General features: G+C 46.7%; 3 protein-coding genes across 3 annotated transcripts; 2 read left to right on the forward strand and 1 right to left on the reverse strand.

Annotated features, from left to right (window-relative positions):
* Nucleotides 1-4,908: 4,908 nt before the first annotated feature.
* Nucleotides 4,909-6,666, forward strand: L3040_006784 (uncharacterized protein; the record flags this gene model as incomplete). The annotated part of the gene is made up of 3 exons (XM_066156033.1): nt 4,909-5,301; nt 5,516-5,635; nt 5,734-6,666. The coding sequence occupies 3 exons, from the start codon at nt 4,909-4,911 to the stop codon at nt 6,664-6,666; spliced, it is 1,446 nt and encodes a 481-aa protein (XP_066010852.1).
* A 1,906-nt stretch (nt 6,667-8,572) lies between these two features.
* On the reverse strand, nt 8,573-9,091 carry L3040_006785 (uncharacterized protein; the record flags this gene model as incomplete). The annotated part of the gene is made up of 1 exon (XM_007290495.1): nt 8,573-9,091. One exon carries the CDS (start codon nt 9,089-9,091, stop codon nt 8,573-8,575), a length of 519 nt encoding a protein of 172 aa, XP_007290557.1.
* Nucleotides 9,092-9,452: 361 nt separating this feature from the next.
* Nucleotides 9,453-11,986, forward strand: L3040_006786 (uncharacterized protein; the record flags this gene model as incomplete). The annotated part of the gene is made up of 6 exons (XM_007290494.1): nt 9,453-9,500; nt 9,585-9,672; nt 9,750-9,820; nt 9,911-10,143; nt 10,202-11,126; nt 11,183-11,986. The coding sequence occupies 6 exons, from the start codon at nt 9,453-9,455 to the stop codon at nt 11,984-11,986; spliced, it is 2,169 nt and encodes a 722-aa protein (XP_007290556.1).
* Nucleotides 11,987-15,285: the final 3,299 nt, after the last annotated feature.

Genomic DNA, 15,285 nt, shown 5'->3' on the forward strand with positions numbered 1-15,285 from the left:
GGAGGTTCCTTAAAGGCGTGCAAGCTCAGCGAGGTATGCTGATCAGGTCTCTTATGCTTATCAGGTCTCTTATGCTTATCCGTGCCTGAGATACCTGAACCTGTTACATCACCCTCAACTATTAACTACCTCGGATCGATATTGATATACCGATGTCATTCGTATTAGTTCAAAGAGGAATCGCTATAATAAATCTGGCGGCCTGTATTTATTTTGTCTATATATTTAGTACTATTATCAGATACTCTTAACACGTGGATGCATTACGTGTAAGGCAGTATATAAACGAGTGGTTGGTTCCTCTCTAAGTCATCATCAATCATACATATATATATTTATATATATACAGAATACATTCAAGTTTTATTCGGACGTCCTCCTTTCCCCTTCCTTTTAACCTTCGATTTCATTATGATTATATCTTTATACATCTTTTGATTCGCAGTCAGGCATATGCTGGAGCTCTTCCCTCCACAACATTAGCAATCCTTTTCCAAGTCAATTGCTTTTAGCACCCATTCAGCTTCTTCTTAAATAAAACGAATAAGAGATTGAAGAAATCTCAGGTTTTAAAATCACTCGAAATAGCTTATACTATTAAATTATTATGCACACGATTCACCGAGGTAAGAAGGCATTCCTTAGATTAAATAAAGCTTATCCGATACTAATTGAATAGCTCGTAAAACGTATATGGCTTTTAACTATTATGCAAAAGCAGATTTGCAATGCATATTATAGTTTCAAGATCCAGGCCTCTCTACGATCATAATCTTATACCGCACGATATACATTTTCAAGCAGGCCGGTTAAAGCGCTTTTCCCGACGGCTTTATGTTATTACGTAGCGGTTATTATCATACGGTATTGTTTTTCCGATAGCCCTTTCGCTAACGTAAAGATTTTGCTACTATCTTCGTATTACCACGGTACAGGCCTAAGTATTACCCCCCGAGGGTGCTTCAAAAGTTCGGTTTCCACTTTAAACCTCCTGGTTTCCCTATTCGAGCCTCGAGGGGTAATAGTACTTGCGCCTGGGACGTAGTACTTAGATTTTGAGTCAGCGATGCCGCTCAATTAAGCTAGATAATCACTAGATCGAAATGCATCCCCGCAGCTAACGATAGCGGGCTAGCATCAGGTTTTCGGTTAAAAGTTTAAACTGCATGTTATACCCTTGAGGGTAGGATAACCAGGGGGTTCAAAGTGGAAATTTACCACGCTACAGGTGTAATTGTTACACCCTTACAGTAAAGGTGCTTCAAAAGTAGAGTTTCCACTTTAAAGCCCCTGGCCCCTGAGGATGTACTACGTAACAATTATGCCTGCGAAATACGTAGTAAATAATAAAATTTGCTCAAATACGTAGTACGTAGTAACAGCTACTCTCCCCCCCCATGAATAAATGTCGGACCCAGTTTAGGCCCATAAATCATAGAGCGGTGGTTTCTTAATGGCTCAAAGCCCTGTCAACTCCACTGTATAGACTAAATACTGGCTCAAAGATACTTTCCAAAGCTGAATCCTTATAAGTTGATTGGTTTAAGCCTTGGTAAGATCCTCTTGCGAAATTATACTTTCGACATTTATTCATAGGGGGGGAGAGTAGAGATCGATCGATCAACTAAGCTATCGGAGCGAATTAGCTCCAAACTATAATGCAGATGGTTCACCGAAGTACTACTAAGATGGGATTCCGTAGATGAAATAAAGCTTGTCCGATATTAAGTCAATAGATTGGAAAGCGTATATAGCTCTTGATTAATATGCAAAAGAAGACTTACAATGCATATCACAGTTTCTAGTATCATAATCCTATACCGCTTGATACGAATCAAATAGACTAGCATAACGACCTTGATCAAAACCTTTGCTCTGATGCAATAACCGGTCTTCATTTACTCTGACGCTTTTACTTCGCTTACCCTTAAGCTAAAAGGCTATTACGTGCTTTATCTCTTTAATTAAAAGCTTATAACGAAAGTAAAGATCGCAACTGCAAGGACGCAGTTCTTCGAAAGAGGAGGGTAGTATTACGATCTTAGCAAGCCTCATGGCATAGAAGGTTCCAGGGGTTCTAATTGGTTGGCTGGATAGATATTAGTCAACTAGATCACATGATATCCTCCTCCCGCAGATGCATATACTTCGGGCCTGTATTATACCGGTAGTTATTCTTTTTTCGTCTTTCTTTCTACGTAGCGTACGTTTAATAGCAATCACAATACTATTCTTATTAACCGTAACACTTTGGCCATGCGGGATACAGTTTGATTATTTTCGAGGCATTAGAAACAATCCGCAGATTGCCCTTCCACCATTTTTGAGCAATTGGGCTGCTGCTCAGGCCTATTTCGCCGCTTATCTTAAGGCTTCGCTGCGGCTGTAATGAGAGCAAGGAGGTACGTGATCGATACAGAGCCTAATACAACGCTGAACTTGGACGCTGAGTTTATGATTCCATCCGAATTTGATAGTAATATCACTTGTAGATTATAAATATAATATTTAAATATCCGGATTTTTTTCTTAAGTGGCAAAAGGATAGCGTTATCTTTTTGATAGCATTTATAATACTGAAACCAGATAAAAGAAAACTCAGCTTTCGGCTAAATGTACTACGTATATGTAGCATCGGATAACATTAAGAAAAGGACACCTTTAATAAACAAGGCTTTATAAGGGATATCGAGGGAGACGTGGCCCAGGCGATAAGCAGAATCGATGACAGAATATTTCATTACCTTGACTATAATGCCAGGTCAATCCCTTCATAATATCGCCCCCTCCATCCCTACGAGTATATACCAAAAATATACTTTTACAAAGGCTTTTATCCAAGCTTAAACTTATCAACTTCTCAGCCTCAAATAGTTTACTGGCTTGAATCAATAAACTCAGAACGATTCAGCCTTGATAAGTTTCGTTAAGCAAGTGTTTAGTCTGTGCAATAAAGTTGATAAGGCTTTAAGCTATTCAGATACTACTGCTATGCGATCTACAAGGCCAAACTAGGTCCACCCTTAGTTCGTAAAGGGAACTGTATTCACTTAGGACCCTTACAGCTTCTTTTTATCAAGAACAGTTGCTTTTTTGCGATGCATATACGGCATTGGACAGGATAGATACCAAGCATAGTTCGGCGACGATAAGAACTACTCCATTATCACGGTACCAATACGAAGTCTTGATGAAGATTGAAACGATCTACGAAGAGAAAAGATATTGAAACTTGTAAGAGGAGATGAGAACGGAAGTTCCTCGAAGAGGTATGTGCCCGCCCTTCTATGCTCGGCTTTTCCATCGACTAAATTGCCGAGTCAGTCCCTTCATACGAGGGGGTACCGGTAGCTCCATACTAATACGTAACTTGAGACCCCTACGGCTTCTCCTTACGTACTCATAGTCCTTTAGTATTTCTTATCATTATTATTGTATTGATTGACGTCAGACGGGTATATGACGCAAAGCTTAGACTTTATAAACATCGTTCTTTTTATCGTAAAGTGAAAGAGAATGGAGGCTCGGAATCGCCGGTAAAAGTAAATCTTTTCGATGAAACGACATATATCGATGATTCAACATCTACTCTTTAAACTCTTTGCCACAAAAGAGAGCGGAAGGTTCGTAAAAGGCACTTCGTACAGCTAAAGAATCGTAGCCTCCCGATAGCCCTCTAATATGAATACATATCGAAATCAGAATCTTACAAAGGATCTTCCCAGGGCGTAAACCAATCAACCTATAATAATTCAGCCTTGCTGAACGCGATAATATAATATATATTCGATAGAAAAAAAGACACAGATTATTTTATATTTTGTGAGTTTCCCATCAGCCTCAATTACAGCCCGACAACGCTTTGGCATACTCTTAAAAAGCGCTTGAAATTCAAATTCGCCGACCTTTTCCTAGCGATACGAAGAGATATATCGTAAAGGTACTGCTCGATTAAGCTAGTTTGCGTAATGGGTCAAAACAGGGGGAATTACTTCCCCGCTGTACCTCCGTAGACATTCAGCCATCAGTTCTCAGTTGCGTGATAAATACAAATTCAAATCAGACAAAAACAATACCATTCGATTCCTTGGATCTTCATTATCCTACCCAATTTTTGACCTGAATATTTAAATACGCACGGGTCCTAATACATAGTATGCCAGCCTTTAGCCGAGATATAAGCAGCTTCAATTCTAGTCCACGGAGTATACAATAGAGTTGATAGAGCTTTGAGCCATTCAGAAACCACTGCTCTACGATTTTTAAAGCTAAACCGGGTCCGAAATTGATTCATAGGGAGGGCTGTATGAGGAACAGTTGCATTTTTGCGATACGTATACAGCATTGGACTAGGCCTACATTGGACAGAGTAGATACCGGCCGTATTTCGGCTACGGAAAAAAACTGCTCTATCCGTAAAGCTGAATTGTTTCACGGTAGATACCGACCGTATTTCTGCTACGGAAAGAACTTCTCTATCCGTAAAGCTGAAGTGTGTCACCGCGACGCTCCAGGGACTTCGTGTTTATACCTCGGTCTAGCTGACTGCCAAGACATGCTCCACGGGAGAGGAGGGATCTCTCTAGTGATATTCAAGGGCTCAATGAAACTTTTTGAGACAGGGCACAGGACTCGAAGTGTGCAAAAGTATCAGAAGCCCGAGGTTTTTCTTCGGGATATCATACTACGTAGAGTTTGGTACAGGCAAGGGCCTGGTGGAATGGATCGAGACAGGTTTTGAATTTTAAACAGTACTAGAGGCTCCAAGTTCGTCCCAGGGCGGGTATAAGTAGAACATATCTCCTTGACATCTTTCTAATGAAAAAGCCATACTCGTATTCACTTCTTTTAACTGCCTGATCATATTTCTAAGCCAATTTCGCATTGGAGTTCGATTCCACGTTCACGATGGCGTCTTTTGCTACTGGAGCATGTATTCTGTTCGGGGTCTGGATCATTACCGAGCTTGCCAAAATGGTGTACTTCACCAAGTTCCATACTTTGAAGTCGATCCCTGGCCCTTGGTTCCCGTCATCAAGCTCGCTCTGGCTGCGCTGGCAACGATGGCATGGAAAGCTTTCATTCACCGCTGACGATCTTCTATCAAGATATGGCCCGATTGTTCGTATCAGTCCCAATATGGTTTTACTGAACGACTCCGAAGCCTTGGCTCAAGTGTTTACTCGGAGAGACCTCGATACCGCACCGACAGCCATCCGCGCATTGAGGGTTGGGGGTCACGACTGGACTGTGACATATCCGGAGCATGAAAAAGCTCGTCAGCGTCGCAATCCCGTTATGGTATGTTTCTGTCCTTCCAGCGTTCCCAACGGCTCTGCAAAATGGTCTTGCTGACTCCTGGTGCCTTGCCAGACTGCCACTACTACTAGGAACCTTCGATATGTAAGTCATGATGCCTAAAATTTGTTTCTCCGACCGGACTTGAAGCCAACAGGCGCGCCGAAAGGATTCTCGTACATTCTATTGGTCCCAATGTCACTGACTATTGAAATAGTGGCAGCCGCTCTTTGAGAGCAACATTGCCGAGATGGTGAAGGACTTGGGTGCCTCCAACGGCCAGAAATCTGAGGATATTGTTCACCACCTTCGCATTAACACTCTTCTCAACTCTCAGGTCAGATTCTGTTACTTTCATAATTAAAACTGCCTGACGAATCAAGTTACTCAACTTTGCATTTTCACTATAATTCCCTTGCTGACTCGCATGGGCAGGTTGTTATGGGTGGCTCACACGTCAAGCTAGACCCCTCCAGCTTCCCCAAGACCGTCGGCGAATACAACTTTCTTGTTGTGTGGCGCCTATGCTTGCCTGAATGGATTTTCAGCTGGCTGAGACTTGGACCGTTCGAGAATGCTCGATTCCGCGTCCGATCCAGCGATCTGCTTTTCAATCTCGGGGAGGATCTCTGCCTGCAGGCCGCGAAAGCCGATCCCATGGACCGCGACGATGCACCAACCGTCTATGATCTCTTCACTCGACAGAACGAGAAGACGGGAGGGGTGGATTGGAGCCACGGAGAAATCAGTGCTGAGATGGCTGGCCAGGTCCTTGCTGCAACCGAGACAACATCATCTGCACTCGCATTCATCTTCTACGAACTTGCGAAGAACCAGCCACTACTGGAAGAACTCTACCGTGAGATCAATGGCATGGATGGCTACAAAGATATTGAGTCGCTCAAATTATTGGATGCTTGCATCAGGGAGGGTCTCCGCTTCCGTCCTCCAGTCGCTTTCACCGGCAGTCGTCTGGTACCTAAAGGGGGGTTGAACATTCTCGGATACTACATTCCTGAGGGGACAGTCGTTACCACACAGTCTCTGTCCCTGAGTCGCCAACGCCCTGATCTGTTCCCCGAATATGATTCCTTCGATCCCAAGCTCTGGCTTGACGAGTCTCGACTTGACGAGCGTCGCAAGATGTCGGCTCCATTCGGAGTGGGCTCGCGACGTTGCCCCGGGGGCAACATGGCATACTGCCAGATGCGACTCCTCATTGCTGCCATCGTTCGTGAATTCGAGGTTCTGCTCGCCCCAGAAACTACGCCAGCTTCCATGGAGCCGTTTGAGGCTAACGGTTTCCGCTCTCGTTACGATGAATGCTACTTGATCTTCAAGCCCAGGAAAATGGCCGAAGTGATGTGAGCCGCAGGATGCACTTCATGTCGAGAAGGGTTGGTTAGGTCTTGTTAAATGGTATTTCCCGTCGGAGGGTGGTGTGCTTGATACCTTGCTCAATTTGGGATTAGACCGCAGTTATTATAGAGGATTATACGTGTATCAAGCATCACAGGAAATACCACTGGCTCATATATACTCGAGATTAAAGGCGTATATTATCACATTCAAGTACTTAGTGAAACCATCAACAGCTCTTCATCTATCGGGAAAATCTTACATGGCAATTTGAAAAACACATCCTTATTTGAAAGACTTGGAAATCTGGTGTGTATTTTCTGAAGTACGACGTCGCAGGCGTAAGAATTACCCCTCAAGGGTAGGGTAATCAGGGGGTTTAAAGTGGAAACTAAACTTTTGAGGCACCCTCGAGGGTTATGTTTAGGCCTGTACCGTGGTACTAGGTACTTGATGTTCCAGAGATAAGCACATTCTAAGATCTCCGGAGATTAACCTAGACAATCCAGAAAACACAGCCAGGGTTTTGTTCTTTTTCAAACAAATAATTTTATGATATGCCATGGTTATTCAACATTCGTTTGTCCGTTGCGCTTTTGCGCTTTTCCATGCTCCGCTCTACCCTAGCCAATGCAAATACTATATTTGTTTCTATCGTATACTCCGAAAGGGTCCCCGGATCTTTGTAAACAAACACCGTCGGCTCCAACTCTATCCATGGTTATAAAATAAAATGATCTATATAATGTAATATCCACAGATATGAGTTCCGTCAGTTTTCTTCCACGTTCTAAGCATCGCAGCCTACGTTGAGAAATCTTCGCCACAAGTCCACCATCGGTGCCCACCCATACAGCTCGTTTCGGACGCTCAGATTTCCGACGCTCATAGTCTGCTCCCGCCATTATAATACGCTGGTGAGGAGCTTCATGGGAGCCGTTTGTATCACATGCGGGCTCTACGCAGAAATCCAACGGGGTTGCTGATGAGGCGGGCGAAGGAAACGGTGGGCAAGTTGCAAGCTAAAGCGCTTGCTGGAAGATATTCCGGAGGTAGATGAATTGATTTTAGAGAGAAGGTTAGAAGGCTTTTATGCGTGCATATCGATAAGATACCTATGGAAAGACCGGACTGATTGATATTGGCATCAAGCCAGCCAGCCACTTTGGTACCAAAGCCGCTTTATATTCCCCAGTATCTATACTTGGATCAAGGGTCATTGATAGATATAGAACGACCGTCTCTTCAACGGTAGAACGAAGCTGGTACAGTATCCTCATTCTTGCGACATTAGGCAGTCTCGTATTCGGACTCCCAGTCTCGGATTCGGGTCGCTGCTCGCTTAATCGCTCGATCCAAACAACACAGTTCTCCTCCAAGATGAAGAGCCGCGCTTTGACACTACCTATGGCAATCGTCCCGAATGCCCTACATGGAAAGCCGGTTTCGTGGAAAAGCAGGTCACTTCATTCCACGCTACGGCTGGCGCCGACACTGAAGACAGACCAGGCCCTTGAGTTGCCGCCGTGCCGAAAGCCTACAGAAGAATAACACCCTCCGCATCTGCCGCAATAGGCGTCACCACTCGTCTACGGCTTGCAGCAAGGGGCTTCCCCGGTTCCCTGTCTGCCCAACTTCCGGCGTACGTGAAGCGGTGGGACTTGGAAAAGCGCGGTCGGAGACGACAGGCAGTGAGTGCTAAATGAAGGCGTGGAGGCGCATCTGGGTGCGGAGGGCAGATGGAAACTGCAGGAGATGCGATAGGAGGGGTAGCATCGTCAAGTACTTATCCAGCCGATGTTTCAATTGTAGGTTAATTGATGTCATGATTTTTTTACATTTGGTATCGTGTTGTACAGCTCTATCAACCACCAACCGCGAGGACTACCGGTACACCGAGCTGGACCAGACAAGCTCAAAAGTCCGTCACTCGGCCGTTATAACTCCAATCGCCTCGCGCGCCATCGCTCCCCCAACGCAGCGGCTCGTTCTTCGGGCCGCCCACCTCGCCCGTCTTGGGGTTCCGCTCGCCGACAAACTCGGGCTTCGCGCCCCTCCGGATATCCGGGTGCAGCTCTTCCCCCTTGCCCGTCGCCGCCACCCGCGCATTGATGGCTGCCACTTCGATATCATCCGGCTCGGATGCGGGCGATTGATTGATCTGCGGGCGGGTGGTGCGTGGCGAGGAGGAGGAGGAGGGGTCCGCCGTTGGGTTTGGGCTTGCATCCGGGTTGAGCGTTCGCGGAGTGCTGAAGGCGCCGGTGGAGGACTTCTGAAGACGCTCGAATTCTTCCTGTTCCTGGGGCGGGAGACGCGGTGGGGACGGACCCGTAGCGAAGGCGGGAAGGCGGGTGGAGTGGGCGGAGGTGAAGGAGCGGCGGGCGGGGAGGGCGGAGAGGGCGGAGAGGAATTTAGATGGGAGGAGACGTGACATGTTTGTGTGTTGGCGCTGGATTGGATGGGGAGTTGGAAGGGAGTTTTGGTGGTCAAGATCGCGCGAGGAGGTGGTTTTGGATTGTTGTGAATTGGATTGTCGAGCTCCCGGTTGCTGACAAATGTGGTCGATGGTTATTCAAGATCAAGATCCTTCTTCATTACCTAATCATCATCATCAAGCTGCCCGAGGCGGTGACCGGATTCAGCCGCGGGGCAGCACAATCAGATTGACTCACAGATTTCTCCTGCAGATTATTCCCGTCCGACCGAATGGTCATCTTCTTTCCATCCGATACATCAACCACCACCACCACCACCACCACAACCACAACAACTACAACTACAACGCCACGGTCATTATGGAAGCTCTCAAGAGCAGATTCGCCCAGTGCAAGAAGGAGGGCCGAGTACGTATTCTATTTTCCCATCTTTGATATCCTCAATTGCCCCTCCACCACTCCCCACTCACAGCTAACAAATTTCTACCACAGGCCGCCTTCGTAACGTATGTGACGGCGGGCTACCCAACCGCCAACGAGACGGTGGATATCATGTTGGCACTGGAGGCCGGGGGATCTGGTAGGAAGGATACGGATGATCCCAATCGACTACCTCACCTACAACTTCGACTAATCCAATGTCCATCCACCTCGCAGATGTAATCGAACTCGGAATTCCCTTCACGGATCCAATTGCCGACGGTGTCACGATCCAAAAGGCCAACACGGTACGGGCCACCACTCCAATCCGCGAACGGGCAGACAGGAGACAACATCGTCAGTAAAAACAACAACATGCTGACAGCTTCCTTCCCTAGCAAGCCCTCAAGAATGGAGTCTCGGTCACCTCAGTCCTGCAGATGGTCCGCGATGCCCGCCAGAGGGGCTTGCAGGTGCCCGTCCTCTTTATGGGATACTACAACCCCATGCTGAGCTATGGAGAGGAGCGGTTACTGAAGGACTGCAGAGAGGCGGGGGTGAATGGCTTCATCGTCGTCGATCTGCCGCCCGAGGAGGCCGTCTCCTTCCGCGAGTTCTGTACCAAAGGGGGGTGAGTCAGTCGTGAATGGGCGCTCGACCGATTACCTGCTGACCGACCTCGCGTCTAGATTGTCCTACGTCCCCCTGATTGCCCCCTCGACCTCCGAATCCCGGATGAAGCTTCTCTGCAAGCTGGCCGACTCCTTCATATACGTCGTCTCGCGGATGGGTGTCACGGGTGCGACAGGGACCATGAACACTGGCCTGCCGGACTTGCTGAAGCGGGTGAAGCAATACTCGGGCAATGCCCCCGCGGCCGTCGGATTTGGTGTCAGTACCAGAGATCACTTCTTGAGTGTCGCCCAAATCGCCGATGGTGTGGTGATTGGAAGTCAGATCATCATCGTGCTGTCCGAGTCCAAGCCGGGAGAGGGGCCCAAGAATGTCGAGGAGTACTGCGCAAAGGTTTGTGGACGGAGGAATGACCCGACGGGAGGCCTCACCCGCGAGGTTGGGATCGTCGAGACGATGAGCGTGGCACAAGAGCCAAGTGGAGAGAACGTACATGTCGACAAGGTCATCAAGGAAGCATCGGGTCCAAATCTGGTAGATCAAATCGAGGCGCTGAACACCGATGGCCCGGTCGATCCCGCATCGGTCCCAGCACGATTCGGCGAGTTTGGCGGTCAGTACGTCCCAGAGTCTTTGATGGACTGCCTGTCTGAGCTCGAGGAGGGCTTCAACAAGATGAAGAACGATCCAGCATTCTGGGAAGAGTACAGAACCTACTACCCATGGATGGGACGTCCGGGCCAACTGCATATGGCAGAGAGACTGACCGAGCATGCCGGTGGTGCCAACATCTGGTTGAAGCGAGAGGATCTGAACCACACCGGAAGTCACAAGATCAACAATGCTTTGGGCCAGATTCTGCTCGCCAGAAGATTAGGGAAGACCGAGATCATTGCCGAGACGGGAGCTGGCCAACACGGTGTAGCAACCGCCACCGTCTGTGCCAAGTTCGGCATGAAGTGCACCATTTACATGGGAGCTGTAAGTCCACTACTCTCTCGCCTGCAATAACAGTCACGTGCTAACAACCTCGACAGGAAGATGTGAGACGTCAAGCCTTGAACGTCTTCCGTATCAAGCTCCTTGGTGCCACGGTCGTTGCTGTCGAGGCTGGATCTAAGACCCTCCGCGACGCCGTCAACGAAGCCATGCGCGCCTGGGTCGTCAAGCTCGACACCACTCACTACATCCTGGGCTCGGCCATCGGACCTCACCCCTTCCCAACCATCGTCCGCACCTTCCAGTCCGTCATCGGAAACGAGACAAGGGCTCAAATGCTAGAAAAGCGCGGTAAACTCCCAGACGTGGTCATCGCCTGTGTAGGTGGCGGCTCCAACGCCGTCGGCATGTTCTACCCCTTCTCCAAAGACCCATCAGTCAAGCTTCTCGGTGTAGAGGCTGGGGGCGATGGTTTGGATACCGACCGGCACAGCGCCACTCTCTCTGGTGGAACCAAAGGTGTCCTCCACGGCGTTCGCACCTACGTCCTCCAAGACAAGAATGGGCAAATCTCCGACACGCACTCCGTCTCCGCCGGCCTCGACTACCCAGGTGTTGGCCCGGAACTCGCATCCTGGAAAGACAACGAGCGTGCGAAATTCATTGCCGCCACTGACTCCGAGGCCTTTATCGGCTTCAGACTGATTTCTCAGCTGGAGGGTATCATTCCGGCGCTGGAGACGGCCCATGCGATCTATGCTGCTGTCGAGCTCGCGAAGACGATGGAGAAGGGTCAGGATATCGTCATTTGCTTGAGTGGGAGGGGTGATAAGGATGTCCAGAGTGTAGCTGATGAGTTGCCGAATTTGGGGCCGAAAATTGGATGGGATTTGAGATTCTAGATTTGAGATGCCAGACTAGGTGTTTGAGTAGATTTAGGGCGTCGGGCATGATGGGTAGAAATGAACTAGCATGTTCCCAACATTTGATGCGTTTGCCTGGGGTCATGATTGATGCTGGTGTACTATTTTGATCAGATATATCCAGGATGCGGGATCTGTTTTTACCGGGTCATATGGAATCGTAAATTGTTCTCGCGTATATAATCTGTGAAAAGATCTTTCCGCATGCGAGAACCTCCGAAGATCTGGAGACGGCTCGAGTAATTTTACAAGGTGTCGCCGCTCTACTGCGAGCCGAAAGTCGTAGCTCTAATTCTCGATATCATATAAACAGTATATTAAATTTGCTTCCTGCCAACAGTCTCTTCACAATATCGTCTCCGCGAGTCATGATATTCATTGTGCTCAAGTCTCCATGCGTAAACACAAGCGGCCCGGCATATTGATTGTGGATTTCCAATAACTTGTTGGCGTCAAGTGCGTTCTCTATTTCACCTCCGTATCTCTCTCTGAGATGCTTATGGAAGTCTCGTATCGTGTCAAATGGGCCATGAAATGATCCCCCAGGAAGTCGACCATTGAACAGTGGTCTTACTGCAACGTTTGATACACCTTGGCCCTCCGGACGAGGAATGGGCCGCATTTCGTCCACCATGCCCTTCAACTGTGCCAGTATCTTCTGCTTGGAAGCTTCGCTGCGCTTATGCCATCCGTTTGTCAAGATGTCTCCTTGTATTCTCTCCATCAGAGAAAATTGGCATCGATTACGTTCAAAAGCACAATAGACCTTGAGGACCGGGATGGAGGTATGTGCCGCGATGAATCCCATCGTTTCTGCCTTCGCGGGCTAATTCAAGATCCCGACTTTAACGCATAGCTTCTTGGAAAGCATAGGACCCGTCCACGGCGGGGAGAATACGCAGGCAGAGTCGAGGCGTTGCGAGAAGTAAGAATCGCCGGAGAGGGGTGTCATTGATGCTGAGATTCGGCGCCGCTAGAGGATGTGGAGCGACCATACTTGGGAGAGTCGTAGAATATAGATGCCGTTCTTAGAATATTGTAATTTGAGCTGGTCATGGTCTTGTACATGGAGGTGGGCGGGCGGCTAGTGGACGACGACAAGACTAAAAGAGTATCGTACTGAAGATGAAAAGCGCCATGCATTAGACTAGCGGAAGACTTTGAAGAGGATTGAAAAAGAAAAAAACCGGCGCGTAAGTTGAAAAGATGAAAGAACACTACGCTAGAAAAGGGTTGAAAAAGAAGAAATCTAATTTAGGCTTGCGAGAAAGAGAAGGTGGATCGTTGATATACACGGCAGTTCTATAGCTGGAGGAGAACGCAAGGAGAGATGCAATGCGAGGTAATACGGATAGGTATACTCCTAGACCTCCCCGCTAGTAATCCGTGCTCCTAGCTCAGGCTTCTTCTGCCTAAAGCCACGACAATGGTTGATATTGATATATACGATCATCTCTCGTCCTTCCAACGGGCCCCATATTAGAGCTTTCGACGTTGGAGCTTTCGACATATCATGATTGCCCTTGCCATCAACCCAGTGCTTCACCTTTTTCTTGTCCACGTACCCAAAGTTTTCCCATCAGCTTGCAGAGCTGCCAGGGCCTCTTCCACCCAGATAATCTCAGGCTTGATTGGCGTGTTTCCAATGATATCTACCACTCGATCTCTCTTCTCCATCTTCCCAATCACGATTCGAACGCGCAACGCATATATAGGCTGAAGATTGATGATTCTGTTCGTCGACAACCCAGCCCTCTGCAGGTCGTCCCTTGGCGTGATACCGTGTGCTACTTGATTTGAGCTTAACTCGAGCCAGATCTTACTGTTTATATACCTATCATCCGCTAAGCGAGAAGCGTCTTTGAAAATCATTCATTCGAGGATATCCGCGCTAAGTTATCTTCGTTATAATATATTAGTAACGTTCGTCACATTGCTATCATTCTCCACTAATCGTCGGCTCGCTTAGGTAGGCCTCCTTTCATCCTTTTAAGACTGAAAGGATGAAAGGAGGCCCACTTAAGCGAGCCGACGATTAAGATTTATTGTTAATATCAAAAGGAAAAAGGGAAAAGAGAAAATGTTAAAGAAACGATTGCTTGCAATAGATATAAAAGTGCTATTATGAAGAATGAAATATTAGAAAATTAATTACTTAGATCGTACTTAATATTTTTGTTCCGCGGTCTTTCGATTATTATCGGTATTGACACCGATTTTTTGCGGCAAACTGTTGGCTATGAAAAGCTTTCTTATTAATATTCTTTAGTAACACAACGAGCTAATCGTTGGTTACCATGAATTTAATTTGTAAGAAATCCCGACCTGGCTGCGAGTCGGTCAATTCTTTCGAATTAGAATTAAGGAAACCGACGATTACCATAATAAAAACTTATATGATAAGTTTTTTTCAATTATTTTTATTTAATCTATATTTTCACTTTACTTATAGTTATTGTGCTTCGTAAAAAAACAGATTTAATTACAATTTTCCCTCGCGAACTTCGTGCCTCGTTTTTAATCCACTTCAAATCTAATCAATCGCTTTGCAAATTCAGCTTTAAGCTAGCTAATCAAAAAGATTTAAAATACGCGAACGTACGAACAATTATATACTTTCGATAAAGCAGCGCTACCGCTATTCTCAACAAGCTAGCTAATCAAATAAGCGCAAGTAAGCGAACTTTTAAAAGCAGCGGTAGGTACCTGATCGGGACCAAAAGTTCACCAACAGTTTTTCGTTCAGCCGCGCCAAAATACTTTTCAATCGGAGATTAGTAGCACAAGTATCACTCGTCATGCAAACCAATACAAGCTATAAAAATCACAATTCTCATTCTTAGCACTAATGCCCGCTCATAGTCAATACACGCAAAACCACAACATCTTTCCCGCCTTAATCATTACTCAGGACAGCGCATATCAAAGCTTAAGTCACATAACCTTTACAGTAAAAGAAGAAAACGATCAAAAGCCAAACATCCATCTTACTGTACAGAGTACGGAAGTACGTACAGTACCTACAGCGGTCAAGTTTTCCGACCCACTTTAGAAACTAGCTCAATCGAGCAATACCTTTAAGTCCCCCCCACGCTTCGTACTTACTGCTAAACCCGATAATACAATATATACTCAAAAGAAAAGGGTTATTTTTATTTATACGTTTTATAAATTTCCTATCAGCCTCAATCACAGCCTATTGATAATAACGTATCGCACGAAGTAGAGTATACAAAAAAAAAAAAAAAAAAAAAAAAAAGGATCCGAACGCGTATCCG

The sequence above is a fragment of the Drepanopeziza brunnea genome, assembly GCF_022702325.1.
Source record: "Drepanopeziza brunnea f. sp. 'multigermtubi' strain 214-2 chromosome Unknown ctg12, whole genome shotgun sequence".
In the NCBI taxonomy this organism is placed as follows: domain Eukaryota; kingdom Fungi; phylum Ascomycota; class Leotiomycetes; order Helotiales; family Drepanopezizaceae; genus Drepanopeziza; species Drepanopeziza brunnea.